This window comes from Musca vetustissima, unplaced genomic scaffold, assembly GCF_032173495.1.
Source record: "Musca vetustissima isolate MV318-11 ecotype Yass unplaced genomic scaffold, APGP_CSIRO_Mvet_v1 utg1214, whole genome shotgun sequence".
Classification (NCBI taxonomy): domain Eukaryota; kingdom Metazoa; phylum Arthropoda; class Insecta; order Diptera; family Muscidae; genus Musca; species Musca vetustissima.
This window is the reverse complement of record NW_026873462.1, coordinates 67,914-88,498: the sequence shown is the minus strand read 5'-3', so window position 1 is coordinate 88,498 and position 20,585 is coordinate 67,914. Positions and strand designations below refer to the sequence as shown.

Sequence of the window (20,585 nt, the reverse complement as noted above, 5' to 3'; positions counted from 1 at the left end):
AAGAATATTTTTTAAGGCCCAAACAAGGAGTGGATTTTTTAAAGAATACTTCTTCGAAGCTCACACAGATGGTGGATTTTTTAGAGGATATTTTTTCAAAGCCCACACAAGGCGTGGATTTTTTAAAGAATACTTCTTCGAAGCTCACACAGATCGTGGATTTTTTAGAGGATATTTTTTCAAAGCCCACACAAGGCGTGGATTTTTTAAAGAATATTTTTTTAAAGCTCACACAAGGCGTGGATTTTTTAAAGAATATTTTTTCAAAGCTCACACAAGGCGTGGATTTTTTAAAGAATATTTTTTCAAAGCTCACACAAGGCGTGGATTTTTTAAAGAATATTTTTTCAAAGCTCACACAAGGCGTGGATTTTTTAAAGAATATTTTTTAAAAGCTCACACAAGGCGTGGATTTTTTAAAGAATATTTTTTCAAAGCTCACACAAGGCGTGGATTTTTTAAAGAATATTTTTTCAAAGCTCACACAAGGCGTGGATTTTTTAAAGAATATTTTTTCAAAGCTCACACAAGGCGTGGATTTTTTAAAGAATATTTTTTCAAAGCTCACACAAGGCGTGGATTTTTTAAAGAATATTTTTTCAAAGCTCACACAAGGCGTGGATTTTTTAAAGAATATTTTTTCAAAGCTCACACAAGGCGTGGATTTTTTAAAGAATATTTTTTCAAAGCTCACACAAGGCGTGGATTTTTTAAAGAATATTTTTTCAAAGCTCACACAAGGCGTGGATTTTTTAAAGAATATTTTTTCAAAGCTCACACAAGGCGTGGATTTTTTAAAGAATATTTTTTCAAAGCTCACACAAGGCGTGGATTTTTTAAAGAATATTTTTTCAAAGCTCACACAAGGCGTGGATTTTTTAAAGAATATTTTTTAAAAGCTCACACAAGGCGTGGATTTTTTAAAGAATATTTTTTCAAAGCTCACACAAGGCGTGGATTTTTTAAAGAATATTTTTTCAAAGCTCACACAAGGCGTGGATTTTTTAAAGAATATTTTTTCCTTGAAAGAATTTTTTTTAATCCTCACTTCTGTAGTTTCTTGAAAATGTATATTTTTTATCCTTGAAAGAATATATTTTTTAAAAAATCCACGCCTTGTGTTGACAGGATACTTGAAAAAATATTCTTTAAAAAATCCACGCATTGTGTTGACAAGATACTTGAAAAAATATTCTTTATAAAAGCTAAGCTTTGTGTTGTTGCTTAAAAAAATATTTATTTTAAAGACCATTTTTCGAAATTTGATTGCCCACAACCTGTTGATGACTTTGACTTTCATAACTGAATGTCTTAATTAAAAGCATTGTTCACTTTCCCTTTAAGTTTTTTATTTATTTAAATTTATGGTCTACTTGAATTTGTTTTAATTATATGAATTGTTTATTTACAATTAGTGTTGTTGTTGCTGCTGGAGCAACAACCCTGCTGAAAATAAAATAGAAATTGTTTACACAACCTGCCACCACCTTCTCGGGGTTTAAGTGAAATTGTAAATGGGAGCAGGAGCGGTAGCACGTTTAGCATCCAAACGTCGTCTCATTTGTTGTTTGCTGACTTGGCTCTCTGTTGCTGTCTCCCTCCTGCTCGGTGTGTGTTGGTGTTTTCAATGTGTCAAAATGTGATTGCCACATTTTTACAAACTGCTGTCGGGGTGTCTGGGTGGGTGGTTGTTCTTCTTTATCCTGCAAAAAGTGTCAAGCAATCAAAAACAACGCCCGTTCCCTCTCCCGACTTCAATTTCTTTTTCACTTCATTTAGTTATGATTCTCAAGTGTTTGTAGATTTCATCTTTGCTTCAAAGGAACGTGGTAAGGGAAGGAGTTTTTTGGGCTGGGGAAGTACTTCACCTTGCGGTTGTAGGTCGTACTTGTGTTAGACGTACACCAATGGTTGTTGTTGTTGGTAATGTTTCTCTGAAGATGATGGCCTTTGTATATTCTGGGAATGTCTGTGTCAGACTGGCAGGAAGGCAGGCAGTCAGTCAGGCTGCCTGTTTGTCTGTCTATCTGTCTATCCCTCAAGTTTGTTTATACTTTCGTTTTTTCTTAATTTGTAAATATTTTATTTGCACTCAACATTATTTGTTGTTGTTTTTGTTGTTGTACAGCATAGATTGTATACAGCTGTTGCTCATTTTCAATACATGAAACAACAACAACAATTGATTACTTTGATGCCTTGAATTGACGGCGGGTGATTCAAGAAGCGAAAAATTCTTTAGAATTCCAATGATGGATAGATGTGCCAATTATATTATCTTTGGCCCTTGTCCTTGGCAACTGTGAAATTACAAGGCAATCTAATGGAATTAGCAACAGATCGATGGGATTAAATAAATATGTTTTTAAAGAATATTTTTTCAAGGAGTGGATTTTTTAAAGAATATTTTTTCAAGTATCCTGTCAACACAAGGCGTGGATTTTTTAAAGAATATTTTTTCAAGTATCCTGTCAACACAAGGCGTGGATTTTTTAAAGAATATTTTTTTAGGTGTTTGCCAAACAATATTTTTTTAGGCGTGGGTTTTTTAAAGAATATTTTTTCAACACAAGGCGTGGATTTTTTAAACACAAGGCGTGGATTTTTTAAAGAATATTTTTTCAAATATCCTGTCAACACAAGGCGTGGATTTTTTAAAGAATATTTTTTCAAATATCCTGTCAACACAAGGCGTGGATTTTTTAAAGAATATTTTTTTAGGTGTCCCACACAAGGCGTGGATTTTTTAAAGAATATTTTTTTAGAATATTTTTTTAGTGTCCCACACAAGGCGTGGATTTTTTAAAGAATATTTTTTTAGCGACCCATCCTTACAAGGCGTGGATTTTTTAAAGAATATTTTTTTAATCCCACACAAGGCGTTTTTTTAAAGAATATTTTTTTAGGTGTCCCACACAAGGCGTGGATTTTTTAAAGAATATTTTTTTAGGTGTCCCACACAAGGCGTGGATTTTTTAAAGAATATTTTAGGTGTCCCACACAAGGCGTGGATTTTTTAAAGAATATTTTTTTATATTTTGTAAAGAATATTTTTCCCACACCTGCCATAGGCGTGGATTTTTTAAAGAATATTTTTTTAGGTGTCCCACACAAGGCGTGGATTTTTTAAAGAATATTTTTTTAGGTGTCCCACACAAAGCGTGGATTTTTTAAAGAATATTTTTTTAGGTGTCCCACACAAGGCGTGGATTTTTTAAAGAATATTTTTTTAGGTGTCCCACACAAGGCGTGGATTTTTTAAAGAATATTTTTTTAGGTGTCCCACACAAGGCGTGGATTTTTTAAAGAATATTTTTTTAGGTGTCCCACACAAGGCGTGGATTTTTTAAAGAATATTTTTTTAGGTGTCCCACACAAGGCGTGGATTTTTTAAAGTATATTTTTTCAGGTGTTGGTCAGGTTTAAAAAATTCGGGTTTGGTCCCATATTGCAGTAAACACCTTAATTTGTTATTTTTGTTTTTTTTTTTAATTTATTTTTCCAAGAGTAACAATTTTAAGGAATATTTTTCTTGTTACTTTAATTAAAAATACAAATCCCCCTGCTTTCAGGGTTTTCTTAATTTTCTGCATATAAAATTTCTATCAACAATCAAAACAATTCTCAGAATTTTGATTAGACATTTGCGATAACAACAAAGTAGTATTGAAGTCAATTATTTTACAAATCAAGAAATTATCAGGAATTGGGATCAAGGAACTCACCCGTTTGTAATGTAAGTGGGTGATATTTATGAGTATGTATGATTTCTAGATAAAAACTAGTTAAAAATATTTTATTATTACAGGGTGAAACTTTATGACCTGAGCGAATAAAAAAAATTAATAACAACAGACATCTGTAGAAAAACAGCCTGTTGGGTGTGTTGTTGCTTTGCACTCCAAAGGACATTTTCCTTTAGTTCAAATGTCATTGAATTCGATGATGAAAACAAGTTTCGATGCAAAACTAATTCCATTAAAATCTTGATTAACCTTGAAGAAAAGGTCTGCAAAATTTTGAAGAAAACAGATTATTATTGGAAAATTAGAAAAAAGAGAATCTGAAACAATTTACAGTTACATAAACTTAGTTGCTGGGATTTGTTGTTTACGTAAACGAATATCTTTATACCGATAAGCTTTTGGATATTCGCAAGAATTTTTTTCTCATTCAAAGATTGTAGAGGATTATGGCATATGTGGCCTTGGGGATTTATATAAGAGAAAATAATGTTAAAAGTAGCAAAGAAAATTTGTTCAACAGGCATAAACGATTCATGCTTATAGCCGGGGTAGTCCTTGAAAATGTATTCGTTGAAAAATTCAAGCTTAGTCCATACAATAAAGTTGAGAAAAGTCCCTAAAATGTTAAAAAAAACCACATTTATAGCCGTATTAGCCATTGAAAAATCATTCTATAAAAAATCAACACTTCGATCTTGGATAGACCTTCAAAAAATATTCTATAAAAAAGCCACACTTCGTTCTTAGAAAGACCTTGAAAAATATATTTTTTTAATGCTTGTTTATAGCGGATTTCGTCCTAGCAAAAATCGTGAAAAAAATACTTTGCACAATACACGAAAATCTGTGACAAAAAATATTCGTTAGTAAGCAAAATCGTCATTCGGTTCGATCAGAACGATCGACATAAAGTCGGAGGCTATGACGTTGTAAATAGATTCCAGGGAAAACGAAATGTCACACATGTTGGAAAAAAATGACTTGAAAAAAAAATAAAATAAAATAAAATAAAATAAAAATGTCCTTTAGTTCGACCGCGTCGAACTTTTTATACCCTCCATCAAGAGGTAGATATTTAAAATATCAGTAATGATTCTGGACCTTCATAAAAGGCTACATATTAGAGGCAATTAATTTTAAAAAAGTTTCCAAAATCTCCAAAATACCGAATAAAGTTCGTTATATGAAGGCTATCCTAAAAAGTGAACCAATTTTTTTTTTTTAATTTTTTGAAGTAAAATTTGCTGCCAAATATTTAGTCAATATACTAAATTATAAGAATTCATTTGGAAAATCTCGATAACAACGAATGATGGAGGGTACAGTTATATGGGAGCTATCCTTACAAATTGACGGATATCGATGATTTTTGGTAGGAAGATTTACTACCCAATGGGGAACTCAAAATACCAAATTACAGTCAATTCATTTGAAAAACTAGCCCAAACTTCATAAAATATCGAATAATGAGGAACCATCATATGGGGGATATCCTCAAAAGTGTACCGACATCCATAATTTTTGGTAAGAAGATTTACTACAAAATGGGAACTCAAAATAACAAATTACAACCAGTTGGGTTGAAAAACTAGCCCAAACTTCTTAAAATACTGATTAATGGGGTGTAACGTTATATGGGAGCTATCCTTAAAAATTGACCGATATCGATGATTTTTGGTAGGAAAATTTACTACCCAATGGGGAACTCAAAATACCAAATTACAGTCAATTCAGTTCAAAAACTAGACCCAACTTCCTAAAATACCGAATAATGGGGTGTAACGTTATATGGGGGCTATCCTCTAAAATGGACAGATATCGATAATTTTTGTTAGGGAGAGTTTACTACCCAATGGTAACCCCAAGTACCACATTAAAGCAAATTTTCTCGAAATACTTCCCAAAATTACCTAATAATGGGGGTTATCGTTATATTGGGGCTAACCTCATAAGTGGTCCGATGTCGATAATTTTTGGTAGGGAGTTATGCTACGCCATGAAAACTTAAAGCAACAAATTACAGTCAATTTGGTTAAAAAAAACTTACCCAAAACTCCCTAAAATACCTAATAATGGAGGGGTATCGTTATATGGGGCTATCCTCAAAAATGAACAGATATCGATAATTTTCTGGTAGGAAGATTTGCTATCCAAAGGTAACCCCAAATATCAAATTAAAGCCAATTTGGTCGAAATACTTCCCAAAATTCCCAAAAATACCTAATAATGGGGGTTACCGTTATATGGGGGCTAACCTCAAAAGTGCACCGATATCGATGATTTTTGTTGGGAAGTTATGCTACGTCATGAAAACACAAAGTATGAAATTATAGCCAATTCTGTTAAAAAAAATAATTACCAAACTCCCCAAAATACCGAATAATTGGGGGTACCTTCAAATGGGAGCTATCCTCATACCGATACCGATAATTTTTGGTAGGGAGATTTGCTACCCAATGAGAAGTCAAAATACCAAATGACAGGCAATTCCGTTGAATATCGTACCCAAACTCTGGGAGCTATCCTCAAAAGAGGTCCGATGAGATTTGCTATTCAAAAAGAACTCAAAGTACCAACTTACAGCCAATACGGTTAAAAAAGTGACCATAATACCAAAAATACCGAGTCCTTGAGTATTTTTATATGAGAGCTATCTTCTAAAGTGTTGCGATGTGGATAATTTTTTTGTATGGAGATTTCCTACCCAATGCTAACTCAAACTACCAAATTGCAGCCAATTCCGTTGATAAACGTACCCATACTTCCCAAAATACCGAATAATTGGGGGTACCTTCATATGGGAGCTATCCTCAAAAGTGATCGATAATATTTGGTAGGGAGATTTGCTACCCAATTTGAACTCCAAGTACCAAATTACACCCAAAATATCGAATAATGGGAGGCAGTAGCGTTATATGGGAGATATTCACAAAAGTGGGCCAATCCTATAATTTTTAATATGAAGATTTGTTACTCATTGGTAATTCACAGTACCAAATTACAGGCAATTCGTTTAACAAATGTACCAGAAATTTTCAAAATACCAAATATTTGGGGGGTACCGTTATATGGGGTATATACCAAAACGTGACCGATATATACCATTTTCAATACTAAATAACCTAGACGTAGTAGCATTGTATGTTAAAACTTTAAAAACTCCATCTTAAATATTGTTAGCTCCAGCGTGATTTCAGCAGACAATAACACGGACGGACCTGGAATTTTGTTCGGATCATGAATATATATATATACTTTATGGGGTCTTCTTGGAATATTTCGAGATGTTGCAAATGGAATGAGACTCCACTGTATCAAAATGTACAGTTTATGGATAGTAGAATCCAATAGACATTGAAAGAAGCAGCCAATGCATCCAAGGAATTAGGCGTTCCCATCACAGGTGAAAATGTGATTTCAAAGACTTTTGAGCAAGCAAAAGTGTCTGGGAATATTGCAGAAGATTGAAGGGTAATTTCATACCCTCCATCATAAGATGGAGTTATGAAAGTTTGCACATACATTGCTACTACTGATGGGATATGTGGTATTGAAAATGGTCCATGTTTTCATATAGATCCCTATAAAATGGTATCCCCAAATATTCTGTATTTTGAAAATTCCTCGAATATTTTTCAACCGAATTGGCTGTAATTTTACAATTTGTATTCCATAACAAAAATTATCGGTATCGAGCAACTTTTGATGATAACATCTATATAAAAGTATAACGGTACCTCCATAATCGAATTCTTAAGTTTTCGTTTTTAAATTCTCACAAAATTTCTAGCATTTACAGATCAAAACCTTCTATAGATGAAGATTTCGGTCTAAAAAAACTGCAGTGCAAGGCTAGTCTCATTCTGCATTGTTTACATGTTTAATTGGCAGACTTCCTGCATTTTACTTAATCTAATGTGTATTTAAGACGCATCCGATTTTAAATTGTTTTTCCAATCATCATCTGTTTGGGTCCAGAAATAAATTCTTGCACTAATGATGATTTCAAAATAAAGTTTTTGTATAATTATCCCTTAAGATCTATGGACCTATTCTCTAAAATTAAACATATTATTAATCGAAAATATTAACTATCGCACACACACACTCACCTGTGCCATTTGTGGTCGCTTTGTCATTTCGCTGGGATCCAAACATTTCGGATCCAGAAACATAACCAAATTGCAGAGCATAACACCATCGCGTAATGTTAACGCCAGCGAACGGATTTCCTCGGTGGCCACGTGATCGGGTGGTAGGACTTTGCAACGTTGTAGCCATAGAACGCATTCTTTCCATAGATCACTGTTGGTGGAATTTAAGGCGGCAGCAACAGATGAAGCACCAACACCGGTAGTACCAAAACCACCAGCACCAACTAAACCAGTTGGTGGACAAACGGCAGCAGTAGCACCAGCCACAGATGATGTAGCAGCCAAACTACCACCTGAACCGGAACTGTTATTAGCCATGATCATTTTTTAAATAAATGCCACAATTTGATTTTGTTTAATTTTGCAGCAATTTGCCAGATTTACACGAAGAACAGTAACGGCACAACACAACAGCTGTACAAAACTTTTTTTGTTGGGAGTGGCGGGCAAAAGACGAAACACTTATGTTTTGGAGAGAGGGGGAGGCGAGGAGGTTGTGTTGGGGTTATCTCTTCAAAAAAGGGGAAGGGACCCGGATTTTTGTGTACAAGAGGCAGAGGTCGTCGTTGATGGGGCCGCCAATATTATTTTTGTTTTTTTCTTTCACCAAGCACAAGAAATGTTTGTTATCGCAAATTAAACCACACACACACGCCAAAAACAACAAATCAGCCGCAGACAATACACAACTATATTGTAAGTTGATGCTCTTCTCGCACTCTTTCTCTGTGGACCAAAACAACACTTAAAATTGAGAGACAGACAAGAACAACAACAATGGGATAACAGAATTTGTTGTTTCTATTTTGTTTTTCTTTTTCTCGTAGACAATTTTTTCTTGTTTGCAAAATAATTCCTTTTTTATGTTTACTCAAGAGAGCTAAAGACCAAATAGCGCGCGCGAGAGAGATAGATTGAGAGAGCACAATGACAATAAAGAGCAGGGGTAATCATTAATCAAGTTGTTGTTGTTTTTTTTCATTTGCTGGAATTTTCAATAAAATTTATTAAAACACAAAACAGCAATAACAACAAATAACAGCAACAATTAGCATTTAAACACACACACGCACGCACATTGACTTTTGTTTAACTCCATTCATTGACACTTTTGTTGTAACACTTTTTTGCTGTTGTTGTTGTTGATATTAATTAACTTGTATTTGTATTTTTCTTTTCCTCTATTGCTATTCTTTTGTATTTCTATTCAATTTGCATCACGTCGTTCGCTTGACGATGATGAGCCCCACCAAAGAAGGCACAGGGGCTGGGTTATTTTAACACAGGCAATAATTTTGATAGTGGATTTTTATTTAAAAAAAAATATATCTTTCAATTTATTAAAATTCTTTTCACTTTGCTTTTCCTCACAAAAAAAAACTGACATAAACACACACACAAAACATTTGCATACACAGATGTTTTTCTTCTTTTTGGATTATTTTAACAATTATTTTTGTTGTTGTTGGGTATTGCGTTCATCATTTAGGTGTTTTCTTTTTATTAAACCTGATCTATTGGTGCCGCCGCCTTGCACGTCGTTGTTGTTATTATTATTAATATTGTTGTTGTTGCAAGAACAGCAGCAAATTAACTTTGCTGTCTTCCATAAATGATGATGATGGTAAGGATTTCCAACCGAACGAAACAGCGTTATTAAATTTTGTTACGCTATGCGCGTCGTCCACTTGTCTCATTGAACGTTCAAATTCTAATGTCAGCAATGTGTTTTGTTTTGGAAGGCAATGCACACAAAAACACATATCCTTTTGTATATCCTTGCTATTTGAGTTTGATAGCTTCTCCGTTTTCGTACACGGACACGCACGACGCACACGAACTCGACAGACTCTCTTTTGAACACAGCCAACAAACGTCTTTCCAACTTGAATTTTTTTCTTTAGTGGAGGAATTTGTTTTTTTTTATCTATGAAGAATGAGAGAACAAAACATAATTGAAAAAAGAGGGCTAGCGCAGTCGACTTATCGATTAATCGACTTTGAAATAGTTTTTAGATCCCTAATAGCCCATACAAGAGATGCGAGAGAGAAAGAGAAAATTATGTCTTCTTCTTTTCGAGGGGGAGAATGTACTTTAAATTAATAGCCCCATTATGCCATGTTATCGATTATGGTTTTTGAATGGCGTTTATTAACCGGTTGTAATGACATTAAATTTGCCATTCCGATTGCAAAGCCACGAAATATATCAACCGAATAGGCTGTAATTTCGTATTTTGGGGAAGCAGTTTAACATTTTGGGGTCTCAATGGGTAGAAAATCAACTTACCGAAAATGCTCCTAATAGCCCGTTTACATTGTACCGGATTTCGTTAAACAAGTGGGTTTCAATTGTCAATTCCATTGTATGCATGTTAAATAAATCCTCATAGAATAGATTAACGCGGTAAAAAGTTTTACTGTAAATGCCGTATAAGTTTGGGTCTTACCATTCTTCGGAATTTTGGAGATTTTAATTTAATTTTTTAATGGAATGGGCTAATTTGGTATTTTTTGGAGTTTCTCTATGTAGCAAATCTTCCTACCAAATTGTCGTACAGCTCCCATATAAAGAAACGTTTAGATTTCCGAAATCCACTCGATTTCAAATGTCATTTCCATTGCTTATATGTCAAATGTAATTCACTGGATTTCTGAACGTGACGTATACGCAATGGAACTGACATTTGAGATCGAGTGGATTTAGTAATCTAAACGTATCCCAAAAATTTTTTAAAACTATATTTGCTTATTATTATACATTTCCAAATAAATTAACAATACAACAGATTTATTTTGAGAGAGAAAAAAAGTGTGCAAAAATACAACAACATTGTATACTACATTTCTACGGTGTAACTCGACATTTTTTTTTTTTTAAATTGGTAAATGAATCATTTATTCCACATAGGCCGGTAACTCCTCCTTGGGTGGCACATCTTCAACACGACTGCGACTCAATTGACGACGATTTACACCACCCACACGTCCAGGTTTAAATTCTGAACCCAATGTAATACCCGATGGTATTTTGCGACCCCGAAATGTTGCCGTTTCAAATGATGGTGGTGGTGTTAACTTAACATCTGCACTACTATGCCAAACTTTAGACACAGGACTTGTCACTTCGGCAGGCTTTACTTGAAGAACGCCATCGCCAGCAGCCTTTTTAATTTTACGTTTATTCCACAATACCTCAAAGATCAGCGATACCATGGCTATGCCCAAACCGCATAGGGTAGCGATGAAAACACCACCCAAACTTTCCAATGTTATACCTTGTTCCTCCTCCGACAGGGGGCAATTGGAACGTGAACGATTCCAATATTTGGATTTTAGCTCCTCAAAGTAACGATCTTTTTGCAATTCCAAAATTGCAAAACTTAGGGGATCCTAAAAAAAAGAATATATTAGCCTAGGAAGGATAGGAGTTCCAAACTGCCTAATCATTACCGCCAAATTTGATCCTTGTTGTACGGCCACAGCATAGGGCTGTTCTGCGAAAACTTCTCCCACTTCGGTTAAATTACAATTCAATGTAATTTCATATTTAATTTCCGACGAGTCGTGTATGAAAGCATAATCGGCACCTTCACGTTCATTTACCTTGCGAAATCCCTCTTCGGCATCAGCGACCGGCATGGAACTATTAATTGCCAAAAGTATGCGACCATATTGTTCCTTAATGGGATAATCCCAAACTCTGCAGGAAAAAAAGAAAAACAAAATAGGAAATAAAAAAAATAATAAAAATTTATTTTGGAAGTCCTTAAAACCGCAATAGCAGATTGCCTTTCGTAAAGCTTTCATTCTTGATTTTTTTAAACCCAAGTCTTAAATTTATATTTTTAAATATCTAAAAGCGATCAGCCATGCTTCCAGTGGATGAGTAAAATCGCAATGCCAACTCTGCAAAATTATTGGGCGGCACTGCAATTATAGTCGCCTTAAAATATTCTTTAGAAAACATGACTTTGAAATAATATTTCTAAAAAATCCATGGTTGAGGAACTTAAAGTATAAATATATAAAAAAATACTTTATGGGATCTCCGGTGAATATTTCGAGGTGTATAAAAAATCCCGCGCTTATAAACAGTACCTACCGAAATTTATGAAAATCTCGCGAAGCATTCAACGCCAATTCCTTCCACATTCGGTATAAAGTCTTCTCGGCAAAATCCATATTCATAAAATAATGATGAGTATCGGAACCCTCAACGACAGTGTAATTGATACGCGATTGTCGGGCCAGTTGTTCCAATGATTGGACTGGTGTTTGCATTCGTTCCACCGTAAGAAATGCTGCTAAATTTGCTGTAAATGTGGCCAACATTAAGACAACAAATAGCCAATAGGCGGCCACCAGAATTCTTGCAGATATTGCCTTGGGGGCCTCGCCGCCACCCTGGGGTGTGAAAGAGGTCAAGGCAAACCAAAAACTTTCACGTAATGTAAATTCCCTAGAAGAAGATACGAGAGGAACTAGCTCAGTTTGCTCACAGAACTTGTAGGAAAAATAAAAAAATAATTTGTCTTGGTCCAGATCCTACAAAAATCTACTTTTAAACGGAATTATTTTCTATTTTTTTCTATATAAATTTGAAAATTGTTACTCAAACAAAATTACCTGCATGGATATGGATAGGCTTTCTTATTATTTCTTGCACTATATGGTGAATAGGTATCCAATAGCCAAATGACCACAGCCGTAGACACCAAGGCGCCCACAATACTCATCCATACCTCCAAACGGAGCACGGTCATAAATTTGAAAAGCGAAGTTTGTTTGACGGGCTTACGCATTACAATCGTAATGCCGGTTTGTTCAAAATATGGAGCCAAAAAATCGATATATTCCTCACGCTCCGAATACATTTTCAAAGCGGCCACAACAAAATCCGTTTCACCTCTAACTAAATCACCCACAAGGCCATCCCATTCTTCAGTCACTGGATCACGTCGACCAAATTTACCCTTCTTGGGAGTGACAATTTCATAATCGAAATTCATTTTTTCCGCCAACGATTCGATCATATCAATACAAAATCCCTCCCACAGGGGTTGGCCATTACCATCCAATAGCAATTCACCGGTAGTGGGATTTTTTCGATAATAACTCCATGGAATGGCCTACAATTAAAATCAGAGAACATTAGTTCAAAAATAGTTCCAATAAATTAGTGATCCTTTTTTACCTCCGTTGTCCCTATACGAAAAAACCTCTTGGCCGGACTAATCGTGTGATTGATTTTCTTCAATTCACCATTTTGCCAAACTGCCAAATCGGTAGCAGCTTCATGTTCGGAGGAATAAAATGTTATACTCACATTGGCCACAAATGTCAATGGTGGAATTAATTCGTCGGGTTCATCATCAAATTTATTTTGGCTACCGATTGTGGAGAATGTCATGAATTCGTTGGTTTTAAAATGATCCAATATATCGAAATCTTTGTGATACTCCATGAGTTCGTTGTCGGTTATGTTACAATCCATTTGTATCGGCTCCAACCAGCCCATATTGCTTTGCCTAATATCGATCAGGGCACGAAATATTTCCAATAACATGGCCCTTTGGAACTGTATACAAAAATAGGAGATAGATAGGGCGACAAATAAATAATGGCGCCCAATGGTTTAGAATCGTTAATTAATCTAGAATATAAGGTCAGAATTCTTTCTACATATAAAACACTATAGTGCAAATTTAGGTACTCAAAATCATCTTCATTTGGTTTGGATTTTTGTTGGATTGAGGTTAAATAAAATTAAAATCAAGCAGTGTCTTGTTTTGTGGACTGATGTGTCGATCATGTATTCAGTTTGGTATAATAAATGACCTATCCTCCTACAAAGGCAGTTGATTCTTCCTCATCAGTTTAGTTAATTTTTTTGGTGGGAGCTATCCGCTTTCTGCAAATTTGAAAGCTTATTGACGAACCACACAGAATCATCTGACATTTCTACTGAAAGTTGCAGCTTGTTAGTTCTATAGGAGCTCAGCCACACATCAATGGGACGTAGATCTGTGGACTGAACTGGACATGCAAATTAATGTCCTGTATCATGCGGGTCCTGCTTGCAAATTGGCACAAATGTCTTCGAACTCCGGCAACACTCGCTTGATACACCTTTAGGATGACTGATCATCCTGATCGAAGTTGCGCTCCCTGGACAATCGGTCGATGTGAAATGGAATGACTTCCTGGATGTCGTTGCTATATCGCTTAATGACCTTCCGAATGTATCGAGGGGATATATACTGTTTGCTACACTGACATTATCCTTGCTTTCTGATGCTGATGGTCCACACTCGTCATCTGGACACATTCTGTTGCGCTACGTTAGAAGAATTCTCCATTGAGAGTCACAGGTAAACGAAGTCCGAATTGCGGCAGCATAATTGAGGACAGATCTATTTAAAGCTTTGCAGTTAGCCACAAGTATCTCCTTGTCCCATGTGGTGCCCGTGATGGCTTTGACCGCCTTATTTCGATTCTGTACTTTCGTTTTTAGCGTTGTGGTATGGATGGAGAATTTTAGAAGGCTAGTATATTAGGATTCTAGATCGTGGTCCTGTCTGTAATGGATATGCTAAGATGTAGCATAACCACCTTTGTAGTGGCGATTGATTTGGATGGAGAAATTTGTAAGATTCTATGGCTACCGAAGATAAGTTGGTGTTTGTTTTGCCTTCGATTTCAGCGACTTCTAGTTCACATGCAAGGATGGAACAATCGTCGGCATGCGTAAACAGGGTATTTTGAAATATAAAAGTTGAAGAGGAAAGGCGAGATGACAACTAATTGTCGGAAGCCCATTTTTATCCTGCGGCTCTTCCACTGCTGCCCCCTGAACACAATATATGCCTGCCGTTTACATATGACCTGTTCCCGTACTGCAAGAATCTACTCGATTTTACTATTTTTGTCGATATCATCAAGGAAAATTCGTTATCGTAGTAAAAAGTAGTAGATTCTTGCAGTACGGGAACAGACCAATAGTTACCTATCCATATTTTGGTTATTTTTGGCAATGTAGAGTTCAAGATGTCGTTTATCAAAGTGACCAGGTCGGTGGTGTCGAAGGCTTTGGACAAATTCAATGCCAAAAGAATTGTCCGCTCGGCAGGTCTTATCTTGTTGAGGCCATTGGCAATGTGATTAACGACATCTGTAAGGGCTGTGGTGGAGTTGCGTGATTTTCTGAATCCATTTCAATGTTTCCCTAGCTTTAGTTTCTTTATCATGGTTGGGCTCAAAAACCTTTAATAGTGGCGACAGAACCGATATAGGACGATATAAATCTCTCCGATTAGATTTTATATCCTCATCTTCCAAACCTTCGGTATCACTGACTGATTGGTGGAGAGAACCCGCTTCGCATTATCAAGATCTGTCATCATAACCTCTCTGCACTGCCATATTATCTCCCTCTTCACTTATACACCACTCCAAAACGGTTGCTTCAGACTTGCTCTGCTTTCTCTGTTGGTGGATTTTACGGGCTAGCGCCTTTGATATGGGATTGATGCGGTTTGCTTTTCTTAGGAGTATATGGGATGGTCGCAGGCTTAGTTTTTGTCTGCTATTTCCGAGAAGTAGGTGAAATGTCAGACATATCATTAGGTGAAGATTGAGCTTTCGACTGTCTCGACATTGCATTTCGCATGTCATCATCATCTCTTTAACTCAGTTCCATTCTTGTTAATTGACGGTGTACCAATAGAATATGCCAAGGCAAAGACATCTATAGACAGATTTTCTCAATAGATCGTGGTCCTGCCTCTAATTGACGGTGTACCTTTGTATCGCTGAATGACGGCAATAGTGGATCACTTGATAAGTGATTTTGTTCTCTCCTTTTCCTTTTCGCAGGCTCTGCTATTTCGGAGAAGTAGGTGTAATGTCAGACGTATCAGTAGGTGAGGTTTGAGCTTCAGACTGCGTCGAGATTGTATTTCGCATCTTAATTGCTCACTATCGGTGAATGACGGCACTCGTGGATCACCTGCTTCTAATTGACGGTGTACCTGTGTGTCGCTGAATGACGGCAATCGTGGATCACTTGATAAGTGATTTTGTTCTCTCCTTTTCCTTTTCGCAGGCTCTGCTATTTCGGAGAAGTAGGTGAAATGTCAGACATATCATTAGGTGAGGTTTGAGCTTCCGACTGTCTCGACATTGCATTTCGCATAAGTTCTCCATTACCATCGCAGCAATAAGCAGTGCCGCTCGAGATCCAGTTAGAAGTCATCTGTGCTGTTCGAACACATTATCATACGATTTGCGCTCCAAGGACAATATTTATATAAATATTTATAAAATGTCAATGGACACGTCATATAGTCCTTGGTTCGATTCTTAAAAATGTCCACAATGTATTTTGAAAGTTCATATGCTGGTGAATTAAGATCTTCATTTCATATCACACTCACCGTAAATCCACTCTGACAATAGACATCCTTCATTTGCATGGACTTGCAAACGGCTCTGGGATTTACAGCAAACTTATTGCCATTTTCTGCTTGCTTCTTATACTTAAACACGCGATCTCTGGTATCCAAATATATGAAATGCCATTCCTTAGGACGGGCAAATACATTACCCTTGAGAATCTGCAAAAGAAATCAGTAAACTATTATCAGATCACATCCATAAGCAAAAGTCATACCTTATCAAATATCGAATTCATATTCGAACCTTTCGCAAAAATTGCATAATATCCAGGACTTGGCCGTAAATTACGTAAAACATTAACAAAATCGGTTTTATTGCCGTCGCCAGCATTCAAGATCAATGTACGAAATGGTAAACCGCGTATAATCTCCTCCATTGCCTCCCTTCTGTCCTGTTCGTTTTGTAGCAACATTACAACTTCGGTTGCATCTTTTTCTCGTAGAAATGCACTGAACATTTGCAGGAATGGCCGCAGGATGCGTTCCACTTTCATATAGGGTATACCATGTGATTGTACATATTCTAAACCTTGTTGCCAGGGTGTATAGGTAAAATCCAATATAACCGATATACCCGAAACGGATAATACTTCACAAACTATAGGAAGGAATAAAACAAATTTATATTAGAAATGTATACGAATTAAATCCTTGGAATTGCAATGGTATCCATATAACGATTAATCACCTCCATGTCAAGCATAATGTTGTTGTTCCTGTTGGCACATTTAAATTACATCAACTAGAAGGTGAAATCTAGGAATAAAGTTCTCAAAGCTTTGGCTAGCACCTCCTGGTGCAAGGATAAAGAAGCGTTGGTAACGACATATAGGGCCGCTCCATCCTTAATTATACCGCCCCGGTCTGGACTTCTTTCTTTAGTGACAAACAATTGAGATCCTTGTAAACTTCTCAAAATAATGCCTCACGAATTGCAACCGGAAGTGTCCATATAACGAGCGTTAATCACCTCCATGTCAAGCAACATAATGTTGTTGTTCCTGTTGGCATGCTATTGGCCGTATCATCCCAATCATCACACAGTGATGGCTGATATTTTAAAGAATATTTTTTGCCACTACCTTGTAGCAGTAGCGATCTAACACAACACGGAAATTCGATAATAATATAGAAGCACAATGGCATAGATTTGCCCACTCCCTACAAACTGCAGCATAAACAACACTTGTGCGCCAATGACCACCACCACCGTGGTACGATCAGGAGTGTCGTAAGGCTTCTGATGTGAAAAACGCAGCGTATAGGGCAACCCTGCAGAAAGTTGCAACCCGTAATGCGACAGAAAATTATCGGGAGAAAAGAAGAGAGGAGAAATGTATTTTCAGAAAAAAGAAGAAAGGTATATGGGCCGATTTGCGTCGACGGTGAATATCGCCGTCGAATGAACTATGAGTTGTACCATCTATTCTCGGACATCGGCATTGTCAGACGTATCGAACTGTAGCGACTACGTTGGTTAAATCATGTTGTGAGAATGGATGAGGATGCCCCAGCCATCACAAAAGGCATATAAAAGTAAGCCAACTGATCGCTCCGCAGAAAGGGAGGGAAACGAACTAGATAGAAAGATTAAGTGAAAGAGAGCATTGCAAAACATGGTGTTTCAATTTGGAAGAGCGGAGCATAAGACCGACGCGCCTGGAAATTTAATCTCTCTTTATGGAGCAAATGTTCCGCTAAGTAAGTGAAAGCGTGCATTTTTTAAATATCATTTTTGAGAAGTGTGGACATTTAAAGAAAATTTTGTTGACGGATTTTTAAAGAACATTTTTGAGAAGTGTGGACTTCTTAAAGTACTCGCTGAATTTTTTAATGAACTTTTTTCAAGGTCTAAAAGAAGTGTGGACTTTTTAAAAAAAATTGTTTGAATGTTTGACACATCCGTCGGGAAGACGTCATTCCATCGGACGTGCATTAGCAGCCGGTCTCCGAGGCCTTAAATGGCTACAAATATAACGAAATCCTACTCCAACATTCTCCTGTTATTTTGGAAGTAAGAGGCTGTTCCCTAGGGTGGAGTGACTTCTCTTGAACTGTTTCCAGTATTACACGCCCTCCGGATGGCATAGAAATCCTTACATATGCAGCTGATTGTACGATGATGGCGTCGGTTCCCATTGTTGAGGACATATCGACGCCTCCGAAGAATAGTATGCTAAGTCTGAAAAGTGAGTTTTTCAGTAGAAGCTTTCAAAGTATGAAAGTTTCTTGAATCTTACGTGCCATGCTAAGTACATTTTTGCTTATAACTTTGGTTTGGATTGGCCGATGATTACCAAAATTTCAGAGAATTTAAATTAAGGACCGTAGTATCTTATTAAAACATGCTAAGTCGACTTATCATACTATGGTTCGGAGGCGTCGATATGTGTGAGGTTGAACGCCTATCTCGTCGAATTAGGAGCCTTCTTTAAAGCTAGAAATATGAAAATATACGCCACGAAGTCGTCAGCCACATCATTCACCATATGGACTGCAGAGTGGAGAATGTCTTTGAATGTGCAGGTCGAGGGACATACAATTCCGACGACCAACTACCCCAAAATACTCGGGGTCACATTCGACAGTATGTTTAAATCGTTCGCGCAAACCACAGCTATCTGTGATAAGTTGAAAAGTACGCGATAAGGAAACCTTATTGACCTCTTACAAAACGATAGGTCGGTCGGTGACAAGCTATGCGGTTCCAGTGTGGTCTGCGAACACTAGTGATACGCAATGGAGAAGTATGTAGACCTGCCAGAACGCCGCCCCTAGGACTGCGACAGAGTGCCTCCTCATGACACCAGTGGACCATCTTTATGAAGAGACGAAGATCGAAGAATGAATGCGGTCCTCGGAGCTCGCCATCCCACCCAACGAGTAAAAAGAAAAAATACCTGGAGGAAAAATACCTACAGCTCTTCCACAGGAAGAAGACTCCTGCTGCTCTTCCATAGGAAGAATAATTCCTGCAGCTCTTCCAAAGGAAGAATAATATGCCCAGACAAACCAGAGTAGTTTTGGCCCAATTACGTTCTGGATGTTGTAATTGTCTCAATTCGTATTGGGCACGGATTGATGACCAGGTGCAGAATGTCTGCCCAGCATGTTGTACGGGCCATCAAACCACTCTTCACTTATACAATTGCCCAGCCAAATCTACTCATCTTACTCCTGAAGATCTGTGGTTGCAGCCAATGGAAGTAGCTGTATTTCTTGAAATGACTTGGAGAGCGCATTGTCCAAAATAGATGTCTATCCTGTCAACAAAGCCCTCACGACACACACCACACATACAATTGTCCGTCCGATCCTACAAGTCTATTGCCCATAGACGTACGGCTAAAGCAAATAGAGTTGGCACAATGTCTCCGGCTATCCTCTTCAAATCCTAACTCCACTATGAAAGGTAAATATAGTTTCCATATCCCTTTTCCGGTTTATTAGATGCACTATTTTATATTGTTACTTACGTGTTTTCATGTTTCTTTCATTGGTCTGCATTTCATCCACGTCATCATTACCAACATACCCATTTTCAATAACAATTACCGAATCAATGATTTTCGTCTCCAAATGTAATCCCTCAATTTCCTTTAAGGTTGCAGCAATATCACCATAAATATCCTTCTGAACCGGATCTATCCAAAAAGCTGTACAAAATTTTAAATTCTCTCATAACCTCAAATATTTAATTTTGTTTTTAAATTTTCTTTTTTTTTACCAATATTTAAATCATTTGCCACTATGACCGGAACAAATAACCAAATTATTACTGTAATTTTTATGAAATCCATAACGACGAATACGACGACTGTACCGCAACCAATTGAGAACTGAAATCACAACAAAAATCATTTGTCGTGTCAACTGCACAAATTTTGTGATTATCCATAATTTTTGCTATTATGAATATTTCATAGGATGTCCTTTACATATGAACACTTACCCACCATGTCAAATACGACGATGGTGCAGGTGCGGAGGAAATTGTCCTGTAGTCTTAAGGATTTTATTTTTAAATTTTGCAGGAAATCGTCAAGAGTGAATGGAATAGATTTCACTAGATGTGTATGCGGGAATTACGAAATTTTTTCTTTTGTCCGTCTGAAAATATTTCATATGGATGATAGACGAAATGTATGTATGTACAACCTTGCGCGCTACTCTGCTCTCTGAATTCTTTATATTAAAATATAACATATTCTAAAGCAAAATTTAAT

At 36.6% G+C, this 20,585-nt stretch overlaps 1 protein-coding gene across 1 annotated transcript; it reads right to left on the bottom strand.

The window, feature by feature from the left end:
- Positions 1–10,798: 10,798 nt before the first annotated feature.
- LOC133325374 (uncharacterized) lies at positions 10,799–20,159 on the bottom strand. The gene is made up of 9 exons (XM_061534149.1): positions 20,087–20,159; positions 19,836–20,015; positions 16,575–16,957; positions 16,339–16,518; positions 13,098–13,481; positions 12,530–13,032; positions 12,006–12,362; positions 11,354–11,603; positions 10,799–11,293 (listed from the first exon to the last, which is right to left on the bottom strand). Exons 1-9 carry the CDS (start codon positions 20,157–20,159, stop codon positions 10,799–10,801), a joined length of 2,805 nt encoding a protein of 934 aa, XP_061390133.1.
- Positions 20,160–20,585: the final 426 nt, after the last annotated feature.